The 26,433-nt window shown below is 41.7% G+C and overlaps 1 protein-coding gene across 3 annotated transcripts in view; it reads left to right on the top strand.

Moving 5' to 3' along the window:
* The window catches only part of SDCCAG8 (SHH signaling and ciliogenesis regulator SDCCAG8), a 117,530-nt gene extending 91,097 nt beyond the window's left edge, over positions 1–26,433 (top strand). For all 3 annotated transcript variants that reach the window (XM_065680159.1, XM_065680160.1, XM_065680158.1), the window contains 3 exons: positions 19,438–19,564; positions 21,496–21,578; positions 26,097–26,433. In XM_065680159.1, the coding sequence (XP_065536231.1) occupies positions 19,438–19,564; positions 21,496–21,546 (178 nt within the window). In that variant the 3' untranslated portion in view covers positions 21,547–21,578; positions 26,097–26,433. The remainder of the gene's footprint in view (positions 1–19,437; positions 19,565–21,495; positions 21,579–26,096) is intronic.

Raw genomic sequence — 26,433 nt, 5'->3', positions numbered from 1 at the left:
AAAAATCAAGCTTCTTTATCCTTTGAAGAAATCTTTGCCTGAATTTGCTGGCTGAGTTCCCTCAAAAGGCCTGGACTTCTTCAAAACTTGGAACGAAGTTCAGACCCCAACTAGGTAAGGTAATTTGTTTAGTGTACTTTAAGTCTTCGTTTTCTCCCCACAATATGCTACAAAAGAGTCTGGGTGTAAACACATAGGTTGTTATCATCAAGCGTGATGGTTTGGGATTTCTTCCAATTACTATCCTAATTAGGACCCTGAATTAAAAAGAAATTTTCATTTCTTTTGGGTGTGTTGAGCTAAATGAAGACCTGTCTGTGAACCCTGTGACTCATAGGTAGCTGCAACCCATTAAGCCCCTTTGTTGCTGTAATGACTTAGCTTCAAAATAATTCAGCAGCTCTAAGAGGCAAATTTTGCCTTGAACCTCCTTGGCTGAGGATTTTCCCTGAGTTAAGGTAAGCTTGGACAGCATCTCTCATGTTCGCATGTTTTGTTCCTTATTCCAGTGGTTTTTTTTCTCAGTCGATGCTGTTATTTAGGACTGCACAGCTTGGAGGTGCTACTGTGTTTGGTTTTCTTCAGTTTTTAAAGCCATAAAATATGAATTCTGGTCATTTCCTGGTCCTCTGAATGCTTTTTGTTCTGGTAGCTATCAGTGGCTTCTGAGCATTTTGTTTTGAACTGTGGCAGTTCTAATTCAAATGTTGCATTTTTACCCATACTGTGGTACAGATCCTGGCATTGCTGGTTTTAGGTCATCTGTGTGCTGTGTGGAGATAATGCTGTACTGATTTTTCTTAACGTTCTGCATGTTATGAGCGGTAGGCATTAATGAATGTTGACACTTTTCTTCCAGACCTGTCCGAGCAAAATTTTTGTGCTTTTGGTATGGCTATACACTAGTTAACGTAAAGTCATAGATTTTCCCACAGTAAGCCATAGTATAAGTCCTACCTTCTGCACGTTTTGCATGTTTGCAACTGGAATTCTTTTCTACTGCACTTCTTTTTTCTTTCTTTTTTTTTTTTTTTTTTTTTTTTTTGTCTCAACTAAACTAGCTTTCTGAGCAAACTGAGCCTTTGGGTCATATGGTATGTGGCTTCACACGAACTTTTACTACATGACAGGCTAACTTAGCAACCAAGATCTGTTTTCCACTTCTTCCTACTCATTGCGTTTGTCTTGTCCTGACATATTGGACTCTCTGCTCTACAAAAGGAAGCCCGAAATGACAGCTAGTGTAGCATTGAGTCTGGGACCTGTGTCTTTGGATCTAGACTCTGATGAAGGACTTGGGCTCAAAACCATCAGTACTTGGCAATCTTAAATACCAACTTTCTTTTGTGAAGTTGAATCAATGGTAATCTCATGGTTCTAATGAAACATTGCAAGCAAAATCCTTCATGAATTGGGGTACCTTAGTAATTTCATGGTGCTTTGGGTGGAAAAATAAGCAAGAGAATAATATTTCCGAAGATGGTATGTCATTTATAGTTCTAAATAAACAACCTGGCCCCTAAAAAAAAAAAAACAAACCAACAACAAAACAAAACCCCCAAACTACAAAGGTCCTATGAAAGAGACAATAATTCTGACATCAGGCAGTTAAGTAACAGACTCTGATGCGGAAAACTGTCCCAGATTCCAACATTCCTTTCAGCTGACATTAGAAAACAAGGTAGACTTAGCATGAGAAATAGTGTCTTTATATGAAGAGATTGCTCTTGTTAGGCCCATATGTGAACCATATATCCAGATTCTCTCTACATCCGCTCACATGTCTCCCTGTCAGCATCTGAAGAGAGATCCCCAAATGTTCAACTGTACCTTTCAGATCAGAGTTTAATTTTAGAAGACTATCTTGGCCTATTAATTTTAACAGTGCTGTGATGGAGGAGACATCAGATTGCAAGTAGAATTTCAGAAGTCAAAATGCTACAAAGCTGTAGAGGTAAATGCAAGTGCAGCTTGCAGTTACAGGCTGCAATACTATGTAAGTTAAAATACGTATATGTAAAATATGTCATTATTGAATAAGTGACAATTCATCAGGGAGTGTATTGTTCATATACACTTTGTATGTTACAAACTGCAACATGGAGGCCGAGTACTTCCATGATCTGTATTTGTTAGATGAGGAAGCCGAAGTTTAAAAGCCTAAATAATGGTTCCAAACCTGACACTCATAGAAATTTGGAACTTCAGTACAGCAGAAGATCTTGGGCATCTTTGGAATTTATGTATTTTCTCATATTTAATCTGTTCTTTTCAATTTAATGACAAGCTTTAGAATATACAAGCAAAAGCCAAGCTTGCTGGACTGCTTCTTCCAAAAAAACCCCAAAAGGCAAAAAGCTCACTACTTTGTATTTTTTTAATGCACGTAAGTGAGGGAAGATCCTAGGCAATTCAGAAGAATCACCCTGATTATTAAAATATGCTTGAGTAATACCCAAGAGAATAATAAAATAAATACATTAGAATAGTTTGAATACCATGAAACTTGTAGAAATAGTAATTGAAAATCTTCAGGTACATTATTGATTACTTTATTTCTCTGTAAGGTATATTTTCCTCCTGTGTCCTTAAAATTAAGTACCTGAAGTCACCATGCAGAACTAGAAATAATACTAAAAGCAGGAATTGCAAAATTATAAATGCCAGTATGAAGTGTAGTCATTTTTCAATGTACTGGTTCTGTGCTTTCTGTTTTGATGATGGATGTCTAAGGGCATTCATCTGGTCATGAAGGAATAAATTAATTTGATTACTAATATCCCTACTTACCCATGTAGTCCTTTTCAAATTGAAGGGGTTTTGCTTTCAGTTCACCATTCCTCTTTGCCTTAAAAGAGGAAAAGCACTCTGTTATTTCTATGAGCAAGAAATTACAGTGGATTCTACATCAGACCCAATCTTTTTAAGTGGTCCAAACTGCAGTCCAATGAACTCACTGGCACTTTTGATCAGAAATTGTTTAGGGTGAACATGTGTCTAAGCAGTGCAATTACACTCTGCAGTCAAGGGAGAAGCTCTAGATGTACACTGCACATTCATAATGTTCCATTGAATGTCAAGAGAATAACGTGTATTATTTTTTGTTCAACTGCAAGCAGTAAGAAAGCATGCAGTATTTACATTATTTCTACAGTAGTCAGTTTGCAGCAAGTCTTGGCCAGAGGACTTCACACATGGTTTCTTCTCATTGACCTGTTCTGGGACAAGAAGATACAGTATATACACAGAGTTCATTTTCTCTTTTGTGCCTAAATATAGGACCACCAGATTTTTTGCTTAAACAGTAACTTTAAATTCTGAAATGCTTAATCCACTACATGTTTCACACATGCAAAGGGCCTCTGTTGGCCAGCCCCTCTGTTTCAGAAATTCCATTTCTGGTGTCTTTATGGGGTTCTACTGAAGGGAAGGATGGACTTGACCTTGCTGCTGAGGGACTGCTATGGGGCAAGGTAGCCTGCATGACAGCTCTTCAAGCACATCTTTTTCCAGAACTTCAGTCACAGCTTAAATTCAAAGACGTGCAGTCATAGACGATTGGTTTTTACTTGATCAGTTGAGAAGGCATCCTGCTAGGTTGATCACTGCCTTGCTATCCAAAGCAACCCAGTGGATAAAGTAGACCTTTTAAACCCAGTAAGTGCTATTGAGTTGATAGAGAATCTCTCAGGAAAATGCAAAGATCCCTCCATCTAGGAAAACAAAGGAAGTTAACAATCAGGTGATTAGAAAAAAAAAAATCATCTCCCAGACCCCTCTAGGAAGATTGGAGCAGGTGGGCCAAGCTTGGGCATTAACACCTGAAATGAAAATTGATTTAATGAGCAGAAGTGTGTGCAAAACACACAAGGTCTGAAAGAGACTCATCCAAGAGGCTGGGGTGAGTTTTTGGTGGTCTCTTTAATGTAATTTCATGATTTGAAAATTTTGAAGATTATGCATAAATCTTAATGTGTATTTATTTATAAATATTTCTTGTTACTGTAAACACCCTCTATACAGTTCTTAATTTATTATAGCTGGTAAATAAAGCCCTATCAATTTTAAACCGAACTAAATTGCTGCATCATTGAATACGTTGCCACATTTTATATTTTGAAACTCAAGTGTGTTTTGAATTTCTGTCATCTTTTGTCTTGAAGTGGGGGGGGGGGGGGAATAGCGGGATTATGGGAGGAGAAAGTGGCTTTCTAGTTTATTTATATAAAACTATCAAAAGCAATTTTGATGAAATTTAAAATAGCGTTGAGACAGAGAGGTGGGGGTGGGTTAAGGAAAATACTGGACATTAGAAAACAGCTCAGTAACCTAGTACTGTGTCCTCAGAAGTGCTGGTTTGATTCAAAGCCTCAACACTGGTCTGCCCTTCTTTCTATGAGGGTAGAACATGGTTTTCCCATCATTTGTTTAGGAACTCTAATTCTAATAGCCAAGGGAAAAAACAATTTGTTCATTATGTAGTCAAACACGAGCATTCCCATATTGTAAGGAAAGCTGTTTTTGTGAAGGCAGAGGAATGTTCTGTGCTCATTGCAGTGGAAAGTTGATGTGGGGAGACTATTTGGAGTAAATACATGTCTAGTTTCTATTCTTCTTGAAAAATGCTAGAACATACACATGTGCTTCATGGTCCTTAACGCTGCACACTGCTCCTCTCGGCACAGTCAGTCACACAAACAATACATGTGAGCAGCATTTGAGGTAGAGCTGTTATCTTTTATCTGTTATCTCTTTGATGTCTTATTTTACTGATGCATGAAAAGTTGAACGAGGAAATGGTGTTTCTGAACAAAAGGTGCTGCAAATCCTCAGCAGACAGAACTGCAAAATTGTGCCGTCTGTCCTTACACATTTCCGTCTCTGCCTGTCCTTCGTTAACCGATACGGTTATTCATCAGAGAGTGGTTGATGAGAGTTTTATAGGAGCATTTATTTATAATTTCCATGTTCTAGGTACTTTTTAAAACAAACAAAAAAAAAATCAGGTTCCAAAATGTGTATTTTCTTTTCTGTTATAGTCAATTATGTCATAAATGGTCAAATAATAGCTCATCACAAACAAAATTATTTTTGCAGCCTGTCTTCCTAGCGTCTGGATTCTAAAGAAACAACCTGGATGCCTGCATGCCAGTGCAACCAGGATTTCAACAGTGTCAATAATCCTTGCTCATCACACCAAAAAATCAGTGTGTCAGTGTATTCCTGCAGAGTCATTAGCATACAGACTCACTCTGCTTGCTTAACAAAGCATGGGTTGGTGTATTATAGTTTCCTAGTCTGCTTCTCTGATTCACCTCTGACAAAAGCACAGGAGAGAAAATTCAGTACCCTCTTCAATGGCACACTAATGTGGGAAATAAATCTTTGGGCATAAGGTCTGAAATGGCAGTCATTTAAATAATTCAAATGCAGCAATCATTTTGCCCATGTGCCTTTCATTTCTTTGTTTTGTTTCTCTGTATTTCTCAAATCACTAAGAGAGAAATGATCTTCTGCAGCAATCTACGTTTTTAAACTATCTAGAGCTAAATAATCCCTGTCCTCTTTAAATGCAGTTTAACTGGTTACATGTTAAATAATTATTTGCTCTCTCTTTTGTGGTGTGGAGGGGGGAGTTGGAGGGGAGAAGTAACATACAAGCAGATGTGCTGCTAGATCTACAGGCTTCTGCCAACCATATGGCATCTTAAAGAAAGATGGTTGGAGCGTCTGGATTAGCAAAGAGTCGGGATGGAAAGCCATGTGTCGTGTTGGTACAGGCAGTTGTTTTAGCTCTCTGTAAAAGGCTTCAGGAGATTGTGTAATGGAACAAATGGTACTGCAAGCCTAGTAACAGCCTTACCGCTGCTGGAGAGGCAATTGGCCCCCAGGCGGGTACTGCTTCATCCTTGCTTGTTGGTTTTTTGTGAAGGATTTTTAGATCATTATTCTGTGCACTTCTTTTAATGTACAGGGAAACTTGGGGGATCTAATTCTGAACTTTAAACTTGAAAGAGAGCTATTGTGTGGTTAGGATTTTTTTGCACTCTCATTCTTTATAAAGAATTCATTATAAAGAATGAGAGTGCAAAAAAATCCATACAGTTTCCCTCTCTTTTAAATAAGAAGCTCCTGCCCTTCTGCAAATTTCCGGCATCCTTTACAGACACTTGGAGACACCAATTCATTGAATATGTAGCTGATGCCCAGATTTTGGGGGAAAACTGCTCTTTCTAGGATATGCTTAGTTAAAAACAAGATTTGATCTATTGTGCTTGTGGCTATAATGTACCAGCTTGGCATCTGTATTCTGTTTGACAAGTTGCTCTTCATGCAAACAAGGGGCCTACCCCTATTAAAGGCAAAATTCCTTTTGTTTTTAGTGACACAGGATTGGGCTCTTGGTACGTTTTGTGAGTTTTACAGGAGTCTCTGTCGTTCACATTACAGCCTATGGGAGTTATTCTGGATCAGGATGAAAGCTTTTGTGTCTAGATCTTAAACAGAAATAGGCTTTAGTTGGTTCTCTTCTGTCACACAATAGAACTCTAAATTCCTCTGTATGTATCAATGAAATCGGGTCTCTTAGTACACCTGTAAATGCAGTTTTATCTCACTGATACTATTTGTTTCAAAGGAAATTAAAAATCTGACGTTGCAGTAGAGGAGTTCAGTAAAATTCAGATTACTTTATTTGAAGAGACTTTAAAGTACATTATGATCCCATATCACAATTTTTATGTAGGGAGATCACACTAGGGATGCTAAATATTCATTCATAGTAAATACTTGCTGAGCAGTACATTATGGTTTCAGAGGCATTAGAAACAAACCATTAACTACAAAAGCATCTCCCATATTGAGGATCTTTGCTGAAAAATATACTATCTTAAACTGAGACGCATACTGCTCTAGTATACCCTGAATTCCAATAATTTAAAAGCAAAAGTACAATTACTGCTCTTTTTTTCTCTTTCATTTTTTTCTTAACTCTCCAGAAGGCTGCTTATCTGGAGCTTAGGAAACAGCAGTCCTCAGCTTAATCTGCAGTTTAGTTACAGCAGTGCACGCTTTTTCCTGCGCTGCCTGCATGCCCCCCTGCTCAAGCCTGCATATGTTGCTCAACACTGATCAAAAGTAGCCTCCCTCAGGAGGGAGGCTTGGATTTGTTTGGTCGGCCTGTTCATTACCTCACCCCAGCCGAGGCTGAGCCAGGTGTGATGTGGACAGTTGGCCACCAGGAGCAGTGCCAAGACCACCAGTATCTCTCTGGAAGGCTCTTGCGGTGGTTACTGAGGAGTGGAGTTGGAGCACTGAACCTCAGTAGGGGCCTTGGACTCTCTTGGGACATCTGCTGAGCTTTAACAGTCTCTCAGAAACCCAGGCTGTGTTTTCTGTGCCATGTTAGCATGTGAGTTCACCAACGTCATGGTGCGCATTAGCAAAAGTGTGCATTTCCTTCAGAAATACATTATTTCTTTCTGTAGTTTTCCAAGTGATTAATTTTGAGTAATGGTACATTTGTGCTGCAGAAGCAGTATTAGATATTACCACACCTACAGAGACAAGTTACTGACTGATAGTAGGTGGATCTCTTTTCTCATTTTGCATGTGTTTGTCTTCTATATCCCTACACAGAACAAAAACCATGTTTATGTTTTTAAACAAAGAGACACAGCTTTGTTTCCTTAATTTACAAGTAGTAATTTCAGGCACTTAATTTTAATTGTCCAACTACTTACGTGAGACTGTTTAGTTCCAAAAAGCATATTGAGACTTCTGAGCTTTCTTGTTTAAACCTTTCTTTCACAGAACTCTTACCGTTGCTTACCACTGAAAGACTAGAATGTGGGGAAGTAGTATGAGAGAAGCATAATTTACCTAAAAAAACTACACATGACCTTTTGATGTAATCTAAGGGGAAAAGTACTTTTTCCTTCTTGCAGTTACATTGAAGATGGGACATGAAAATTAATATTTATTTTAACTTGTAACATAAAAGAGACTGATAGTTTTGGTAGGATTTTTTGACAATAATTAAAATCCAGTGGGAACAGAAGAGTCTGCATGCATGTGCACAGTGGTGGACAGAATGATTTCTTCTGTTGGAAGGTGCCTGTAATCTTACCATGGTGGGGTGCCTGTGCAGGGTCCAGTGACTGCTGCCTGATGTGGCGGGCCATGATGTGGGAGAGCCAGACTGGAGCCACGTTTGCTCTCATTCTGTGTGGTACTCCTGACAGCACTGTGCTGTTACTGCAGAGACACTAGAGTTGCTATTCTCATCCACAAGCTAAGCTGCTGCCACCAGAAAAGCATAATTGACCTTTCCTACTGGCTGTGATCTGGGTGTGTTGATACTCATCTCTGAACTGCCTCGTTGCAGTCATATTCCTTATTGTGGAGAGGTTAATGGTTATCTGAAGATAACTATAATGATAATGATATTTGCTTCTAAAGCAGCAATAAACCTCCTCTATTTCAATAGCAATGATTGAGTTTAGCCTTCAGGCTCGATGCAGTAAATTCAGAGCACAATTGATCTAATATATACATTTCATGAAATAGCCAGTCTCTTACAGCGAGTGTAATAGTGTCTATAATATACTAATACATTTTTAAGATGTATTTTCTGTGAACTGCTTTCCTGCTTTCCTTCAGTACTTCTAAGCAATTACAGGTTCCACTAACTTCACGTATAAATTCACCGTGTTTTTAATATAGGCCAAAACAAACCACTGAGTAGACTCTGTGTTCACAAGAGCTGAGCTCCATGAAGCTGGGCTGACAATACTGCTCAGGTCCTCCAGCTTTTCTCATTTTCTGGAAAAATTCTGGTTTCTCAGGATGAAACTCCTTTCATCTCAGCCATTCCCAAGCTTGCTTTCTAACCCCTACACTTGGCCTTCCATGTTACATTTTCCCCAGTTGGTGTTTCCTTGATGCTGTGACTCTCCCTTCAGTCTCCACAGAACTGGTTTATGGCATACCCAAGGGACCTATGGAGACTGGGGCTGGCTGCAGTCAGCTACAGCCCTGGTCCTAAGTGCTGTATTGCGTGACAACAGTAGCTCCATGTGAGGTGGGAGCATGGTTGCTTTGGCTAGCCAGCCCTGTCCTGGATTCAGCAGTAGCAGTCATTTTGCTCCTTCTTAGTAGCTGGTGCAGTGCTGTGGTTTTGACTTTCAGCCTGGGAACAGCGCTGGTAACACCAATGTTTGTAGATGCTGCTCAGTAATGTTTACTCTGACCAAGGACTTTCTGAGTCTCATGTTCTGCCAGGGAGGAGGAGAAGCCAGGAGGAAGTAGAGACAGGACACCTGATCCAAACTAGCCAAAGGGGTATTCCATACCACAGCACGTCATGCCCAGTATATAAACTAGGGGCAGTTACCTGGAAGGGCTTAGATTGCTGCTCAGGTCAGGCTGGGTATCGGTCAGCGGGTGGTGAGCGGTTGTGTTCTCTTCCCTTGTTATTTCCCTTATCATTATTATTATTGGTGGTAGCAGCAGTGGTTTGTGTTATGCCTTAGTTACTGGACTGCTCTTAACCCATGGGAGTTACATTCTTTCAATTCTCCTCCCAACCCCTCTGGGAGCAGAGGGAGGAAGGGTGGGGAGTGAGCAAGCGGCTGCGTGGTTCTGGGTTGCCGGCTGGGCTTAAACCGTGACAAGACCTAACAGAGATAAGAGGCTGAAGCCTCCTCAGGTCCCTTGGATATATCCTTGCATATCTGAGCACAGATCTTCCCTACCTCTCGTGCACATCGTGGGCTTATCTGCCCACCTTGACCAGCTTCCCAGCCATTTCTGTAGTTTCTCACTCAGTATGTGCCCTTTATTATCACTTTGGTTTCCTAGGCAGAGTAACTTTGGAAAACATATATGTGGTAGAGCTGTATTTGAAGGGGACTAGGCCAGGCTTAGGGTAAGTTCACAAATGGAAGCAATCTGGTCTGTACTGGGAGAGCAATGGGGCCTGTATGGAAAACATCTATCTGAATATGCTGCACAGGAAAATTACCCCTGTCACCAATATAAACTCATATTCCTCTTTTATGTCACAAGCATACAACTACCCTCCACACAAATCCTACATCTATTACTTTCACTGTAATTTATGAAAACTACAATAACCCTGTGTGAACCCTGAAAATAAGCAAACTTTTATTGCCTGTTGGAGTTTACAGGCAAAAGCACTTGTTCGAAATGAGCTGGAAAGAGGGCCGTATTTACACCTCTGGTGTGGGAAATAAGGGTGATGGGGTTTAGGCAAAGGAACTAGCAAGTGACGCTTCCACAGATACCTAACACTTATTTTTAGAGCTTATTTTCATAGTGGTCAAACTACACAGTGTAGCAGCCTTGGTTTTATGCTGAAGAACATTTTTGACAGCCTGTGATATACGGTTATTAAACTGGGAAGACTCCCTTGTAGATAACCAGCTCCAAAGGACAATACCTGGCACTGTTGAGCTCCCATTTGCAAGGTCACTAGTGAAAAACATTTTACCTTTCAAACACAAGTACTAATAGCTATGAACATAAACAGAAGCTTTATACTCTGTAATAGGGAGCCTGTAGTCCTTGCAGGTTGCTGCTAGGGTCTGGACTCAGTGAGGACAGCAGGGCTGAATGCAAAGCTGTTCTGTTCGTCTGCAATTGCGACTGTCAGGAACAACTGAAGCAGTTGTAGCTCAGCTGCACTACCCTTTCTAGCGGTGGTATTTTTTTAATTAAGACAATGTCTGACAAAGTAAATTAACAGAAGCCGATGCTTTTAGCAGTTTTTTTGCTTCAAATGCCTGATGTCAGCTTGGGCCACATGTACATTCTGCACATGCCATGGGATAGAAAAAGTGAAGACTTCTTTTTCAATTCTCTGCTGCCTGCCCAAACACCACATGTACTGTCTGTTACATGTCGCTTCTGATGAGGTTCATGCTGGGAATTTCTTTTTAAAGGCGAAGTGCTTCTGAAGGAAGGAGTTCAGATTGGGCAGATTGCATTAAAAAATCCTCAGCATCTCTGACTCAAATGCAGTAATTGCTTTCTGTGGACACCAACTAGCAGTTTGTAAAGGTTTCAGTTTGTCTGGTAGTAAAAAGAAATAAGATGAATCGGAGTAAGCAATGGGGAAAATGGAGCACACATTTATAAAAAGTAGACCAACCATAGAAATTGTTGTAACTAGTAAGACAAGCACAGGAAAAATTATTTCAGTAAGGTACATACATACTTTGCAGAATAATCCTTATAAACATGAGGGGACCACTTTTGAAACCTTGTTAGGTTATGCGTCTTTTAGCATTATTAAGACTCCTTTTCCTGATTGAGAAATTGTGCAAAATCTGTTCTGTCTGGCACATAACAAAATCAGAGAGAGGTGAGCATCTTTTAAATTAAAAAAAATTGACTCTAAGATTCATTATATTCCTGCAGCAACATCTGCTGCAAGCCCTGCCCTGCTTTTTTTTTTTTTTTTTTTTTTTTTTTTCTTTTTCCTAAAGGTATTTTATTGCATTCTGAATTAATAGCCAACCTAACTGATCTGGAGAATTGTTTTCTTAAGCACTTTTCAAACACAGGCAGAACTATTTTTGCTCTAGAACAAACCTGATCCAGAGTTTGTATTCTTATCATAGATCATATTATTTTGAATTCCTTTAAAGGAGGAAAATCCTCATCTTCAGCCTAGGGATTTAGACAGAAATAGATATTAGTGAAGCTTTCGCCCATATCTTTTCCAGCCTGCCGTCCACTCTCATTGTTTCCTTCCTGTCAAAACCCAGGAGGGCTAAAAGTGGCCATCATACCAGCTAGCCCCAGCTGCTACACACCCCTTCTGAAGAGCAGGCTGATAATGTTTTCTCTTCAGCACGTTAGACATAAGCTATTAGAAGCCCAGAAATAGATCCAGGCTCAGGTTTCTTACACGATCTATTTGTTTAACCTGCTGGACCAGCTGTGGAAGTGAAGATATACTCTACTAGTGAGTGTTGACATCTGAAACCAAGGGGAAACTACTGTTCCTATGTAAAATTTTAATTAAACACTATTCATAATTGTTGCTATGGTATATCAAGATTATTATTTTATTGGAGATGGTGTACTATAGGCTCTTCTTTAAAAATGTGGGGGAAAATGAAGAGTGCCTTTAGTAAAAGTGAATTTAGAGATTACTCAATACACATTTAAAAAAATAAAAAAAAAAATTAAAAAGGGTGATAGAAATCCACTTGGATCAAGGGTTTTATGGTGAAATGTGGACATTTTCTTCTTAGGTGTCCAGTTCCAAACTGTGCAAAGGGTATTAGCTTCTAGTTACCGTATGTTAATGTAAGCTGGATGAGTTTGTTCCACCTGTAGAGCTGGGCAAGTGCTTACCTTACTAAGCTAGAAGTGCTTAGAAGATGATTGCATTTCTTCTCTGCCTGAACAAACAACAGTCTTGGCCTTCTGTGTAGCAACAGAATGTTGATAGGGATTTCAGAGGGTGGGACGTGCCACAGAAACTTGTCTGTGTGCCCTAAGCTATCTTCTCTCCTGTTAGAAGTCAGGACTTCGAGTGTAACAGAAATGAGGAAGCTCATTCAATGTCCGTTCAAGTCCCTACTCACTGTTGCGGGGTGGGGTGGTTTTGGTCTGTGTTTTCTCTCTTATGCTTTGTTTCTTTAATTTACATGAGAAGGGTATACCACAAAGTTTGCTTCTGAAGCTAGTAGGCAAAATGGAGTTTGGTTGATGGATAGATTGTATAGATGTTTCCATTTACGTTTGGGGAGCATATGGGGACTTCTCATATGCGCTTATCACTCAAGGTTGTTTCAAGGTCCTGATCTATGTATCAGGGTCTTAAGCAAATAGCAGTTTATGACACTAGTGAAGCTTTTGGGGGTAATTGTCTATTTGTCTGTGTTCCTGAATTTATGAACTCTTAGCTACTTCAAAATTTACTGTGTGAATTTGTCAGTGCTGCAAAAGACAGTGAAGGTTGCTCATACAAGAACTAATTTTACTACTGGTTTAATTGTCCTAGCTGTCCACAGAGCTGATTCAAGATATGAAAGGGTGATGAATATCACCTCTGCCTTAATGAAAAAGACAACATTATTTCTGCTATGAAAAGGGAAGACAGAAAAGTAGCAGAGTTGAGGTGGAAAGCAGAGGGAACCTGTGCTGCAAGAGGAGCAGGGAGTACCAGTGACTCTTGTGGCTGCAGAAACATGGTCACCACAAGCACCAGCCATACATCTTAACTCTTGGCATGCCAGCAAGTCTGCCTTTCCAGGATCCTCACATAGGCAAAGCAAGCCTGATCATGGGTTTGCATACAGCAGGAGATAATCTTAGGCAATGCCTCCTCTATCTGTGTCAGGAACCAAGTGTAATCACTGCAGCTTGCATTTAAGGTTGCATGGTGCTTCTTGTTATAAGGAACTGCTGAAGTTCTTTGTAATTTCATTAGACTTGCCAAACTATGTGGTTTAGACTGAAATCGTTCAGAAGGGTTGTAGTGGGTGATTGCCTCGGGAAGAGATCAGTGATGGTGGTCAGGGGAACACCAGTGGAGGTGGGAGCCAGGGTGGGAAGGCATTGCAAGAAAACCTTCCCTTTGGGATTTCCTAACTCCTGACTATTTGAGTGTAAAAATGGGTTGCAGTGCAACTACCTGTTAAGCACCACTACTTAAACACTTCCTATCACATGATATGAAACTTTTGGGCTGTCCTGGAAAAACATTATAAAAGTGGGGAGAAGTTTGCTGGGCTTTGCTTTCTTTTCTAATTTTCTTGTTCCCTCTTTTTGTAACAAGCTTGTCCTTGAAACCTGCATTTGCTTTTAAAATTCAGGCTGTTCTGAACATCTGAGATTCTCAAGTGGCCGATTACCACATGTGGCACTGCCGCCATGCTGGCGCAGGGTCCCCTCAGTTGCATCCCCAGAGCATGGCGGCGGTCTGCAACATCTCCCTCGGGTTTCCATCTTGCAACCAGAGGCAGCCTCTGATCGCCGTGTCCACCCACCAGCAGGCAGAGGAGCAACGGGAGAGCAAGCTTAGACACTGGGAGCTGGGCGCTCTTACCTGACACGGGAGGTGTGTCCTGAAGGCAGTGAGGACGCTGTAGGCGGTGTAGCCTGCCGTCATGACTTGGGTTTTGGCAGCTTTGTGGGCAGCAGGAGCCGTGGCCCCTGTGCGGGTGGCCCCTGTGTGTGGCCCCAGGCCTCGCCGCGGGGCGCCATGGGCTGGCCTGTGTTACCGTGGCAACCGGCAGATGGGGGCTTCACCAGGGTCAGCGGGAGGCGGCCGCGGCAGCGCCGGCCCAGCCGCTCAGCAGCAGCCCTTCCAGCTCTGACAGCTCCGCTCTGGCTGGCCAGGAGTAGTTATCAGATTACTTGTATTAAAACCTAATTAAGATGTGTGCCAGTAAATGCAGCGTGATTATTGGATTTGGTGATTTAGCTGCTGCAGGTTGCTGCAATCCAATCACACCACTTCAGCAAAATCAGCTCTGTGGAGCAAAGTGAAAACGTTTTACAACAGTAACCTGACTGCTGAAAAAGTGCATAACCTCTTAATGCCTCTGCTATGTCGAGGACTGATCCCCACTGCCAGGTGAGTGGGCACTGCCCACAGATCCTCGCATATTAATTTCTTTCAAATCAACTTTAACACCCAGAGGAGGGCTCGCAGTTGTATCGGTTTTGCCTTCACTGCAGATTGCCTGTGGGTTGATGGACCTGTGAGTCCCCCAGGGCAGGGGGCTTGCAGCAGGAATGTTGTGGGTGCCCTTGTTTAGCAGTGTGTTTTTATAAAACAGAAGGAAGCTTCTGGTTTTGTCTGTAGGCCGCAGACAAGGGAACAATCTAAAAGTAAGCCTGGGGTTGCCAGTCCAGCTCTGTGGTGTTGGACACAAAGGAAGTTTATTCTGCTGAGTAGGATTCACCTCGGTGCCAAAGCTCTGCTTTGTGTTTGATGTTTCACCTAGTTTCTGCAGGGGCTTGCAGTGGTTGTCTACCCATAACTGTCGAAATGTAAAGAAACCTATCCGTCCCTTTCTGTTTCATTTCTGGACAGGCTAGGGTATAGCCTAGTTTCAGTTCTAAATTTTACTGCTGTATGGAGCGAGAGGTGTAGTCTCCAGCAGGTTGTAGCTGCGCAAAGTAGCAAGGTAGCTTGGAGCTGTTCTAACATAAAACTGCATATGAGCTGCATACGAGCTTCAAATACTGAGAATCAGAGCAAAACATTTACCTTGAAGCATTCGCTACTGCTTGTGATGCCTCAGTTTTGTTCTCCTTCTGTAGAACCACTCATATCGCAAAGCTGCCTCTTTTTTTCCTCCTTGTAGAAATAGGAATTTTGGTATAGAGTGGTTAATGGAAAACTATTTGAAGGGTAGTATTATTACTACTAAATGAGAAATTACTCTGTAGTGCCAGGTTGTGCTGTAAGTAGTCCAAACATAACATGGTTCAAGAGCTACATGTCTTCACTTTGTGCCTTGAAGTAACATGACACAGTGTGGAGTAAATTCCTGTCCTTCAGCACTCCCAGGCCAAGGAGGAGCAGCCGCTCAACATCCCAGCTGGACAGATCTTGCCACCTTGGTGGAAAGATCATCTCATTTGGAGTAGAGTGTGGGGATATAGCGGTCACTCAGATGCTCAGGACACAATATACATTTATTGTGGTAGGTAGTGTTGCCAAAGTGAACGTGGCGACCGTGCAACCTTAGTCACTTGTATTAGCAAAATGTGCAGAAGGTTCTGTCACCCAGTTGTAAAAATGATGGCAGGCATCGATGTGCAGTTGTAACATATGGGAAGTACAGTGAATGTGGGTGGAGCTGTTCATTTCTCATCTTGAATCATTTACGAGATCAGCAGGCAGGCCAGATACAATGCATATGGGAATGTGTGGCTGTGCTGCACATGTCACACATAATAGCAGATACTGTGAGAGGGCCCAGAGCCTGTCCTCGGGAGCTAAATGCACTGGAGCAGGCTGGTAGTCCCAGTATGCGGACAGGGGCCAGCTTGGCAAGAGTTTTGGGAGAGCAGACTGACAGAATTTGGAAATTCACGGACTGGGATCTGCACTGACTAGAACTACTCCCTCGTTATCCATCGCAACCCAGAAGTGCAGAGAGGAATGTTATTAACCCCATACTCAAGCACTGGAGAGAGATTCAGATGATAGTAAAGTTGTGGCATGCTAGTCAAACCCAGCACAGTGCCTGTGTCATCTTTCTCCCTCTGCTCAAGGGGACAGTCTAAATGTAACATGGTGGGAGGTGAAGGTACAGAATAGAAAAGCATAATTGAGTAGTACTGCCATAATTAACGACTTGTCTGTTTACAGCAGTTTATCTGTATCATCCTTAGCATGATCCGAAAGGATACAGAGCTTTGCAATAGAGCATGGTGAAGCTTGTATCCAGTCATGTTTCTGAAATTTGCATGGGCTGCCTGTGGGTATCTAGTAGAAAGTGTTGTTTTGATGTAAAATTCACATGAGCTGGAAATGACTTCTCTCTGGGTGCCAGAACTGGAGGAAGTCCCTCACACTGACGTGGTGGCTCTTCAGCTGGAGCCCTCTCCTGTGAGAGGAGAGGCATGCCAGGGAAGGGCCTCTCCTCAGGGCTGTGACAGCAGTGTTTGCACCAGCCGCTGGATGAGCCCTACACACAGTGATGAGCAAGGCTCATCGTGTTGCTGCAGAGATGTGGGTCAGGGTGCATATGTGTAATAATAAAATAACTGTGTAATAATTTTGTGCAAGAGGGTCTCTCAAAGACTATATAATTGTTCTTAAAAGAGACTGAAACATTAACAGAGCAGAAAAATTATTAATTGAATGTAGAAATCAGCAGAAACTTAGATTCTGAGGGCCTAGAATCTGGACTGTAGTTGGCTGAGTCAGGCTCTCATGCATAAGGAGGATTTCATGGCCTTAAGACTTAGAAATAAAGGGCTGGAAGATGTCTTTATTACAGATGAAGAAGTGCAGTAAAGTCTCTTAACTTCCTCAAGTTAAATGGATTCTAACATAAGAAGGATATGGACCTGTTGGAGTGAGTCTATAGGATGCAGGAGCATCTCTGCTATGAAGACAGGCTGAGAGAGCTGGGCTTGTTCAGCCCAGAGAACAGAAGGCTCATGGGGGACACTTTACAGCAGCCTTCTAGTACCTAAAGGGGCCTACAAGAAATCTGGAGAGGGATGTTTTACATGAGCAGGTATGGATAGGAAAAGGGGGAATACTTTAAACCGGAAGAGAGCAAATTTAGATTAGACATTAGGAAAAAAATCTTCCCTGTGAGGGTGGTGAGGCACTGGCACAGGTTGCCCAGAGAAGCTGTGGGTGCCCCATCCCTGGCAGTGCTCAAGGTCAGGTTAGATGGGGCTTTGAGCAGCATCGTCTAGTGGAAGGTGTCCCTGCCTATGGCAGCGGGGCTGGAAGTGGATGAGCTTTAAGGCCCCTTCCAACACAAAACCATTCTATAGTTCTGTGAAATGAACGGCAAAGCAGTGAGGAGAGCTCAGCTCTCCAGCCTGAAACTATGATGTTGCTTCTAGCAAATACCACCATTGTTCTTCCACTCCCTGGGATCAAGATGCTCATGGAAAAGCTCCATCTTTGAAAACAAAACAAAGAACAGTACAAGAGTGGGGGGTTGTGGGTGGGAATTTTGCTTTGTGGTTTGTTTTTTTTTTATTGAAGTTCAATGCCCCTGATATCACCTTTAGTAAAGAAATGAAGCATAAACAGCTCCTGTACCAATATGGTGTAGTTTGGAAGGTATAGGCAGTATGAAATTAGACACAGAGCATCTAGGTGTGTAGTTAGCAGAATATCCTGTACTATCAAACCGGTGGTTTTGTTTGCTTCATTGGACATTTACAACCAGCTGTCGCTGTTTGCAGCTCACTGCATTTAGTTTTGTTCTGATCCCTGGGGGATGGTCCTGCAACTCCTCAAATCTCTTTTGCAAGGAAATGTTAGCAGAGGAACAGGACACTGAAATACGAGTATTCAGTGTTCGCTACATGGTCGTTGTGGTTTGATTGCAAGGAAGTTGGCTGGCAGATACAGATCAGTACATACCGGCTTTGACATCGATTTTGGCAATTTTATTTCAGCTAGATTTTCCTAGCTTTTTATCAAGAAATTTGGGGGTGTTTACTAAAGCAGTTCTTTGAACAATCCTAATAAGAATGTGAATATTCAGAGTGATGAGCTTAGCTGAGTTATGACAGCTGTACAAGTCAAAACTACCACACGGAACTTGAAAGTAGAAAGGCTCAGAAAATCACACACCTTATTGTAAGCATATAACTAATTCTACTAAAAACATAGCTTGTATGAGAGAGACAACCTAAAAACCATGTTCAGCTGAAGCTGTATTTCAATATATTGCACAAGAAATAGCTTACAAAAGCAAGTGCAAAGTTTAGATTCAGAACTAACCTTGACAAAACCAGTCAGTTTATGCTCCCTAAGTGCATAGTGGTTAAAGCTGTGTAGGCTTTTCTCTCGAGTACTGTTATTTAAAGGCAAAAAGCTTCTAAGATATCCAGAAGGACTTCTAATTAGAGATATTTGTATTTAAAGAGTGAAATGCATGTAATATAAAAACACAATTTCCAGCTTCTTTGTGTTTATGTCACATGCTACAGGTGCCAAACAGACTGTTTTTTTTTTGTGGTAGGAGTAGTGAACAGTCGCTATGGCCATAGCAAGCCATACTCACTTTTGTGACTAAAGAAGTAAAGGTGGCAGTTGCCCTGTGTTGTCCCAACTTGGGCACTTGTTTTCAAGTGTAAGCAAAAGGCCCCTGCTTATTCCTTCAACTCTTTTCATCCTTTCCTAGGAATCCCTGTTACACTGTTAAAGGATCTACACAGACGTGTTTACTTATCACTAAGCTCACTCAAAATACATGTTGTGTTCTGTAACAAGTTTTGGATGTGAGAAGCTTGCAAAGAGCAGTGGACAGAAAACAAAAGTTTTTGTCACTTCAGGTCCAGTTTGTCAGGGCGTTGGGGTATTTGGATTTATACTCTCTGCTAGTGCCTGTGTTTCAGGAGGGCAGTTATGAAGCAGCTATTGAGCGTGCAGCTTGCTTAGCTACAGGGATCAGGATGCAGTCCTGCAGGCTTTACTGATGTCACTTAATAGCAAAGCAAATTTGCTGTCGTGTCATGATAAGGCCTCTAAATTAGAAGTGCAAACCTTCAAAAGTGCTCATTTAAAGTGTAAAGATAAAATATATTGAATGCCCATCCTGGGAGTAATACTTCAGTCTCAGCCCAACCACCAGACTGAGCTCTGTCAGCTGGGAGCTGCACCCGCCAGTGCAAACATCAAAGCTTCTACTGTGAACTCCAACTTCAGATGCTCTGCAACCCTTTTATCTATTTTTCTCCCAGGTTACAGCAGCTTGACAAGCATTGCCAGGCCACTGCCCAGCAGTTAGTGGAGTTGCTCAACAAACAGAATCAGCTCTTCAAAGAGAAGCAGCTGCTTACAGAAGAGGTGCAGTTTCTGCGAACACAGGTACTGTGCCAAAAGAAAAGAAAGTGAGGGGAATATTCTGCAGCTTTAGCAGAATCTAGAGAAATCTGCCAGCAGTCTCATTTCAGATGTTGGATTTTGCGCTGTTGTTGTTTTAAATAAGGTATTACCTTATGAATTTTTAAAAAATAATACTAATCCATGCTTACAAAGATGACTAGTAGCTGAACCTGAGCCTCACTTAAACCTAAACTAAATAAAGTGTTTTGAAGGGACAATAAAACAGCAGAAGCTATTGTTAATAACAGTTGCTAGCTTTCTTATCAAAAGATTTTGTGTTCCTTTTTCAGAGAAAAGAGATATTTGTTCTTTAACATCATTAATGTTTAAACAGTAGCTTCATGTTGAAAATTTCTTTGAGCTTTTTGCTGACATTTATCTGACTTAAATCCCCTTACCACTTTGTGGTATGTTTTTCCCCCTTATTTTTAGAAGTCGTTTATCTTCCCTGCTGCTCCATGACCACTCACCCAACAGCAAGCACAGAATTAGTCTGCCTGAGCACTGACCGCTGCACTGCATCTCTAGCAGGCATGACTGCTTCCAGTGGTCTCTAGGAAGCTGTGCCTTGCCATGGGCTGTTGTTGCTTCGGGTTTTTTAGGGGGGCCACTGTTCTTCAGCCAGTCAGTGCTTTGGAAATAAGGGAGAGAGCTGCAGGGTCTGGTTTTGGATTTGTTGTTCTTTCTTTAATTTGTTTCAGAAAAAGGAGGAGAACTAACAAGCACAGAATGAGGTTTTCAGTTAGTCCCAGAACAAGGGTTTGACTATTAGTTTGAAATTTGAACTAATTTGACCATATCATGATGCTTTTGACTTCCAAACTAGTGAGTTTGCCCAGGATCACTGGAACATTCAGTGTAACAAAGGACATTCAGTGTAGGAAATTCAGTGCCGTAGCAAACCCAGCAGTAAATAGAACATGAGTCACTTTAGAACTTTGAAAAATGGTAGGATTTAAATATTTTATAAGCTTTGTATCTTAGAATTTAGTAAATGTTTAACCTAGGAGAATAAAATCCATACTTGTTATGCCTTTAATCATTACAGTGTGTTTGTGTTTTACAGGATTTCCTGTCATAGTAGACAAACTTGGTAGCTCAAGATAGTGAAGGTTATCAGCATGTAGTAACTATGGGCAAATTTCACAGCAACCATATTGTTCTCTCTGTAAGGTGGTTTTTCAGAAAAGAAAATTAACATTTCTGTTTTAAAGGCAGCACTCTGGGTAATGTGAGCAGACTTTACATGGTCCATAGGGATTGTGTTATTGATAATCTATTTTATCTGGAAATGAGCGTGCCTTTATGAAGTTGGGCAGAAGTACAGGAAACAGACAAAACAGGAAAAAATCATTACAATATTACACTGCTATCAAGGCCTGACAGGCAAAAGCTTCCTTCTTTATGTTCATTACAAGTTAATTGTGCTCCAGAGAATACTTTTTAACTTTGGAACACTCTGAAGACAAGAATGATATAAAAAATCATTGCAAAATGAGTCCTAAAAATCTATTTGCAGCTATTTAAAGCAGTGGTGGTTCTCTGGGAACTGGAATTCAGCCCAAAAGAGCTGCCTGTAATATCAGACAATTGTTTTAAGAAAACTAAAGAACCGTTCACCATAAATGGGAGCTCTGAACTACAGAAGGATGCAGTCAGTGTAGAAATATAGTTTAAAAAAATGTATCAGTTTCAGAGTCAGTGTTGATTGAAGGTGAAAGTGACATCATACTCCACATTTTACTGTATTGTTCAACATTTCTCCTTTGTAATGAATTTATTTTGTTTTGGTGGGGGAGAAGAGGGAGAAACCTAGTCATACCTAGTCTTAAAAATAATGTAAAATACACTAACTTAATGTGCTATTGTATCTTGGAACATAAGCCACTAGTAACTGCAGTTGCATATTTCAGGGGAAAAAATGGGATGCAGATCTCAAACAAGACACAGATGGAATCGAGTAAAAACCTGGATGGATAAAGAGAAATGAGCAGAAGTAGGTATTTTTTCTGTATCCTATATATAGATACAGGGGAGGGAGAGGAAAGGAGGACTAAAACTATTTGCAGATGTGGGTTGAATCTGGCAAACACTTCAAGACAAAAGGGAGAAGGAAGTGTTGGAAACATTTTTGGGTTTGAAATTGTTGGAGCTTTTTATGTTTGTTTCTTTTTAAGCACTTAAAAATGTAGGACAAGCACTCCACTGCAAGGACAGGCTTACCTGACAGAATTTAAAGAAAAAAAAGATGTAAACTGGGAGGGGAAGGAGGGCATACAGCTCCTAGAAAGGTGAGAACTTCTAGAAGAACTCAGATTTTACCATAGGTACTTTTTGGTCTGGATCATCACTGTGTTTGTGTTTTGATTTGGAATTGGTGAATTTTCTTGCTTCCAGTAGTATTCTCCTTCTAAGGAAGCTGAATCCTTTCTATTTCTTCAGAAAGGCTACAGTTTGTTTTGGGATAAATCATAAAACTTCATGTCAAGTTGAAAGATACATTATATAAGTGATTGTATTTGGAGTGATACTGTTGGAGTTACAGTACTGATACATGCTTAGAGCTGTTCCTGTTGCCTTGGAAAAATTACTTAACTTTAATGTAAAAGTCCCATATTTTAGAATTGCATCATTTATTTTAATCTAGCTGATGCGGGGTGGCGGGAAGACAAATCTATAGGATTTGCTTTAAAAACTCAGGTCACTTCCACTGCAATTTTTGTTTCTAGTGTTAGTGTTTCCTGTAAGGGGGCTAAGAAAGAAAGGAAGGAAGGAAAGTTAGTCTTTAAATCCAGCTACATTCTGGTTTGCTGGAAGTCTGTTTTTCATGGAAAACTCATTTGACACTGTTTGTTAGGAAAATTCTGGGGTTTAAAGTGAATTTAAAAAGTCATCATGAAAGAAATAATACCTGATCCTGCTACATGCTGAATTCCCTTATAGGTAACCCGATTTAAAACTGTCAGCATCCTTGTTGAAGGTGTAACCAAGACAAGCACCACAGTTTTTGAAAATACCTTTCTCATTCTCAGCAGTGAATTACATGCTTTTAAAGGAATAATGTTAAATCTTCTATTACAGAAAGAAGCTCAGTATTATTTCTGAATAACAACCTGCCTACATGATGAAGATGCTCACTCTGTATATTTCATTTTCATAGAGTTAAAAAGGACCAGTATGAAAACGTGGCCTGACCTTATAGCCTGGGTTGTGTGTCAGGCCATTACAATAATATTCAATAGATGGCACTACTATTTAATAATGGAATACAGTATAACATATTCAGGTCCACATAAAGGTAGTCAAAAGTGTAATGATGGGATTTACAATTCTTGTTTTGAAGGTTTTCAGAAGATTTAAGTTTTGAGTTTCTACCTTTTAAAGTCTCTCTTGCATTGCAACTCACTCCAAGTCGGGAAAGTAAGAGCTATTTAGCTCCCCTCCTATATAGGTACTAACTACAAATGTGCGTAGCAGAGCAAACATCTAAATGGAAATGATTACTAGAAGCCTCAGCGCTGTGTTTCTGAAAGCTGGGATGCTCCTTGCTAGCAGGACCTGCCTTGGTGTCCATGTGTCCCAGTGGATAATCCCCTTGCAGACCCCAGCTGCTGAGCCAGCAAGAGCACAGACCTGCAGGACTACGACCTGGGGACTGCCCTCAGCTCAGGCTGTTGTCCTATGCTGCTGCTCTTGCACTTACTTCCTTCTGTGAGCCAGCCCCTCCCTGGCAGGCACCCATGCTCTCCTGTGCTCTCCCTGTGCTCTCCATACATCCAAGCCACTAAACCAATCTCCTTCCTCATTACAGATGTCTTTTTCACAGTGAACAGACCACCTTCCTTCTCAACAGAAGTTAAAATACACTCACCCGTGACTGTATTCCCATCCTTGCCCCTCCAGTCGCTCAGTGGGAGGTACTTTCAGAACTACAAGTGTTCCTTAGCAGCAGTTTTGTTTTCTTATGTCAGCAGGAAATTTCAGCGAGGTCCCAGCAACGAATGTGTGTAATGTGCTCCATTTGCTTTTAGAAAGAAGGGGAGTTTTATGTCCAGGAAACAAGTAGCTCGTCTATCTCTGATGTCAGAAGGGTTTCAGGCTGATCCTTACACAGTCATCAACTGTTCTTAGAAGGCCTGCAGACTGCTTAGGTTACTGGGGAGAGAGCTTTGGGGTTTTTTAGTGGAGTTGCAATGCACAAAAATAGTGGCCCTACCAGGTATTTGTAACACCCTGTGATATTCCACAGACAGGGGCTGTGGGTTGAATTTTTGTGGTTTATTGTTTGGGGGGGTTTAAGTAGGTGAAAGTCTTCATCATCGCCTGTATAGTGTTTAGTCAGAGGTGATGAGAGTTAAACTATGACAGGAGGGGATAGAGCTCTCCTTGGTGTCTGACACAACACTGCAGCTACTGCATCACCCAGTATTTTGCTCTTCAGAGTTTGTGAACCTGCAGCTGTAGGAGGCCTGCATCTCCTGTGCAGTGTCTGGCCAGTGGGCAAAGCTGGGAGCAACTCAGGAGCTAAGCCTGGCCCTTCTGAGAGCTCTACCTTGGCATTTGCACCTCTGCAAATAAGGACTGAGGCACCTAAGCCACCTGAGTGCTTTCTAACCAAAGAACCTAGTGGCTTCTCTGCCCTCCACTGAGAGTTTACAGCAATGAAACCATTCAGCTGTCCATGGCTCTGCTCCTACAGACACTGAAGCTGTACATCTGAGAATACCCAGCACCCAGAGAGGTCAGGTGCTGCTGAGGTGAGGAGGTGGTGGTGGCAGGAACCTGGGCACTGTGCTGCAGAGGTCTGCTCACTGTGTACCAAAGTGCTGGTGAGTGGATGAGAAACTGTAAGACGGGAAAGGTCCCTGACCAAACTCATCTGCTGGTTACCTGGGCATTAGGAGTGACAGCATTGTGTCCATTTAGTTACAGAACTGCACCGCTTAAATGGCTGCTTTAGCATCCAGGCTGATGTGTAGTGGATTAGGACGATACCCTGCCAGTATCTGTGTTTTATTGTTAAAGCAGTTGCGGCCAGGCTGTCAGGGGGAGGAACTCCTACTTCGTCACTCAAGCTGAGGTGCTGCATGTCACAAAGAATGGAGGGGTAACTGTGGCGACGACAGATGTGCAGGCACCCTGAGGCTTCAGGGTAGTAGTACTGGCACTGATCTGATTTACAGGCAGGGCTAATGAAATGCTTTTTGTAACTGTAGGTGACAAGAAGCAGAAAATGGGAGGTTTTGAGTTAGAGGAATCTGTGACAGTCTGACATTTCCAGGCTAGAGATGTTTTGAAGCTTAGTGGTATAAAATGTGGTCTGAAGAGGAAAGCCTAGAAAGGAGAGCCTCTACCTTGTGGCACAGCTGGGCATGGTTGCTTTAGTAGGGAGAGCAGTGAGACATCATGTTGGGTGGTCATGAAGGGCAGCTGTGGGGAGAAGGGGGCTGCCTGGGCTGTTGTAAGCCACCTACCACAGCACCAGTTGCCACGAGGCTTCTTCAGGAACTGAGTGTTGGGGGCTTTTGCCTTTTTAAATCTGCCAGTACTCTCATGCTGTCTGTAACGCTGGGGAGTACTGCAGTGTGGCGCCAGGCCTCCTCTCACTGGCACTGACACAATGTAAGCCCCATGGCTTCCTGTAGCTGTAGTTCAATTCTTCCTTGCACTGGGTGTTGGTGCATGTATTTTGACGGAAAAAGTCCCATGTTACTGTTTTTAATTAATCCTTTTTCTGAATCTGCAGCTTCATAAATTCTTTAACTCAGCCATAAATCCCTTATCAAGTAAGGAGGGCGAGGGAAGAGAACCCTTCTGCCCTCTAATGCAAAACCAGACAAAGTAGAAAGTTTATTTTTATTTCTGAGGTCATTTACATCTCTTAAATTCCAGTGTCAGAACTCCAGTGGCATACTACGAGGTAGCTCCCCCAGCTCCAGTAGAGTTTGATGTCTTGCTTAAGAGCCACTCCTGAAGTGCTCCTGAAGAGGCACAAACAAGAGCTATGCAAGAGCTTCGGAAGGCACATTAGCCTTCCAGCCAGAGGTTTCCTTCTGGCCCAGGCAGTCGCTTCTCATTTCTCTGCAGCTCCCACCCTGTACAGACTCCCTCCAATTCCCAGTAAACATGCTCTGGCAGAAACCTGCCACCTCCTTCCAGGAAGGCTGAAGGGGCAGGATCTTAGATGTGCCCCAAAACAAGAGCTCACTTATTTACTGCTAAACATGAGCCATGTCTAAAGCTCGCAGAGATCCTGTTAGTCAGAAATCAAAACAGTTCTCTCCTCCTTGCTACCTGTAAGACTTCTGATCTTCAAAAGCAGTGAGGGCAGCAGGCCCACAGGAAGCACTGGCTTCAAAATAGCATTTGTTTACACTGCACTGCCACAGCCTTACTCATTTCTGGATTTCTCTTCTAAGAACTCACCCACAGGCTGAAGGGACACAAATGAGAAACACAAGCAGCGCAGTACAGATAGATACTCACACGCCCATCTCTTCCTTTTATCTTTCAGGGCTGCTCTGCACCTGGCTGAAACTGGTCTGAGGCTCACCCAGAGGCACCTCTGTAGCACACAGGCGTGGTTGCTGCTCAGTTCAGCTGGTTTCTGTTTGGTTTTAGCTACAGAATCCTAAATATTTTTAAGCCTTACCAACCTACCCAGCTTCCTAGGAAGACAGCTGAGACAGTTCTGAAGACCAGGCTTGCAAGTGTTGGAACAGCAATAACATAGCATGGACTAAATTTGTAATCTGTACAATTTTCTGTAAAATGTTTTTATCTGTTTTTATGATTGAATGTAGATGTCTTATTTACAGGCTGAAATACCAATAAACTTAATTGGCTTTTTC

The sequence above is a fragment of the Lathamus discolor genome, chromosome 5 (genome assembly GCF_037157495.1).
Source record: "Lathamus discolor isolate bLatDis1 chromosome 5, bLatDis1.hap1, whole genome shotgun sequence".
Lineage (NCBI taxonomy): Eukaryota > Metazoa > Chordata > Aves > Psittaciformes > Psittacidae > Lathamus > Lathamus discolor.
Note: the sequence above shows the minus strand (reverse complement) of the source record. Positions and strands in the feature narration are given on the sequence as shown.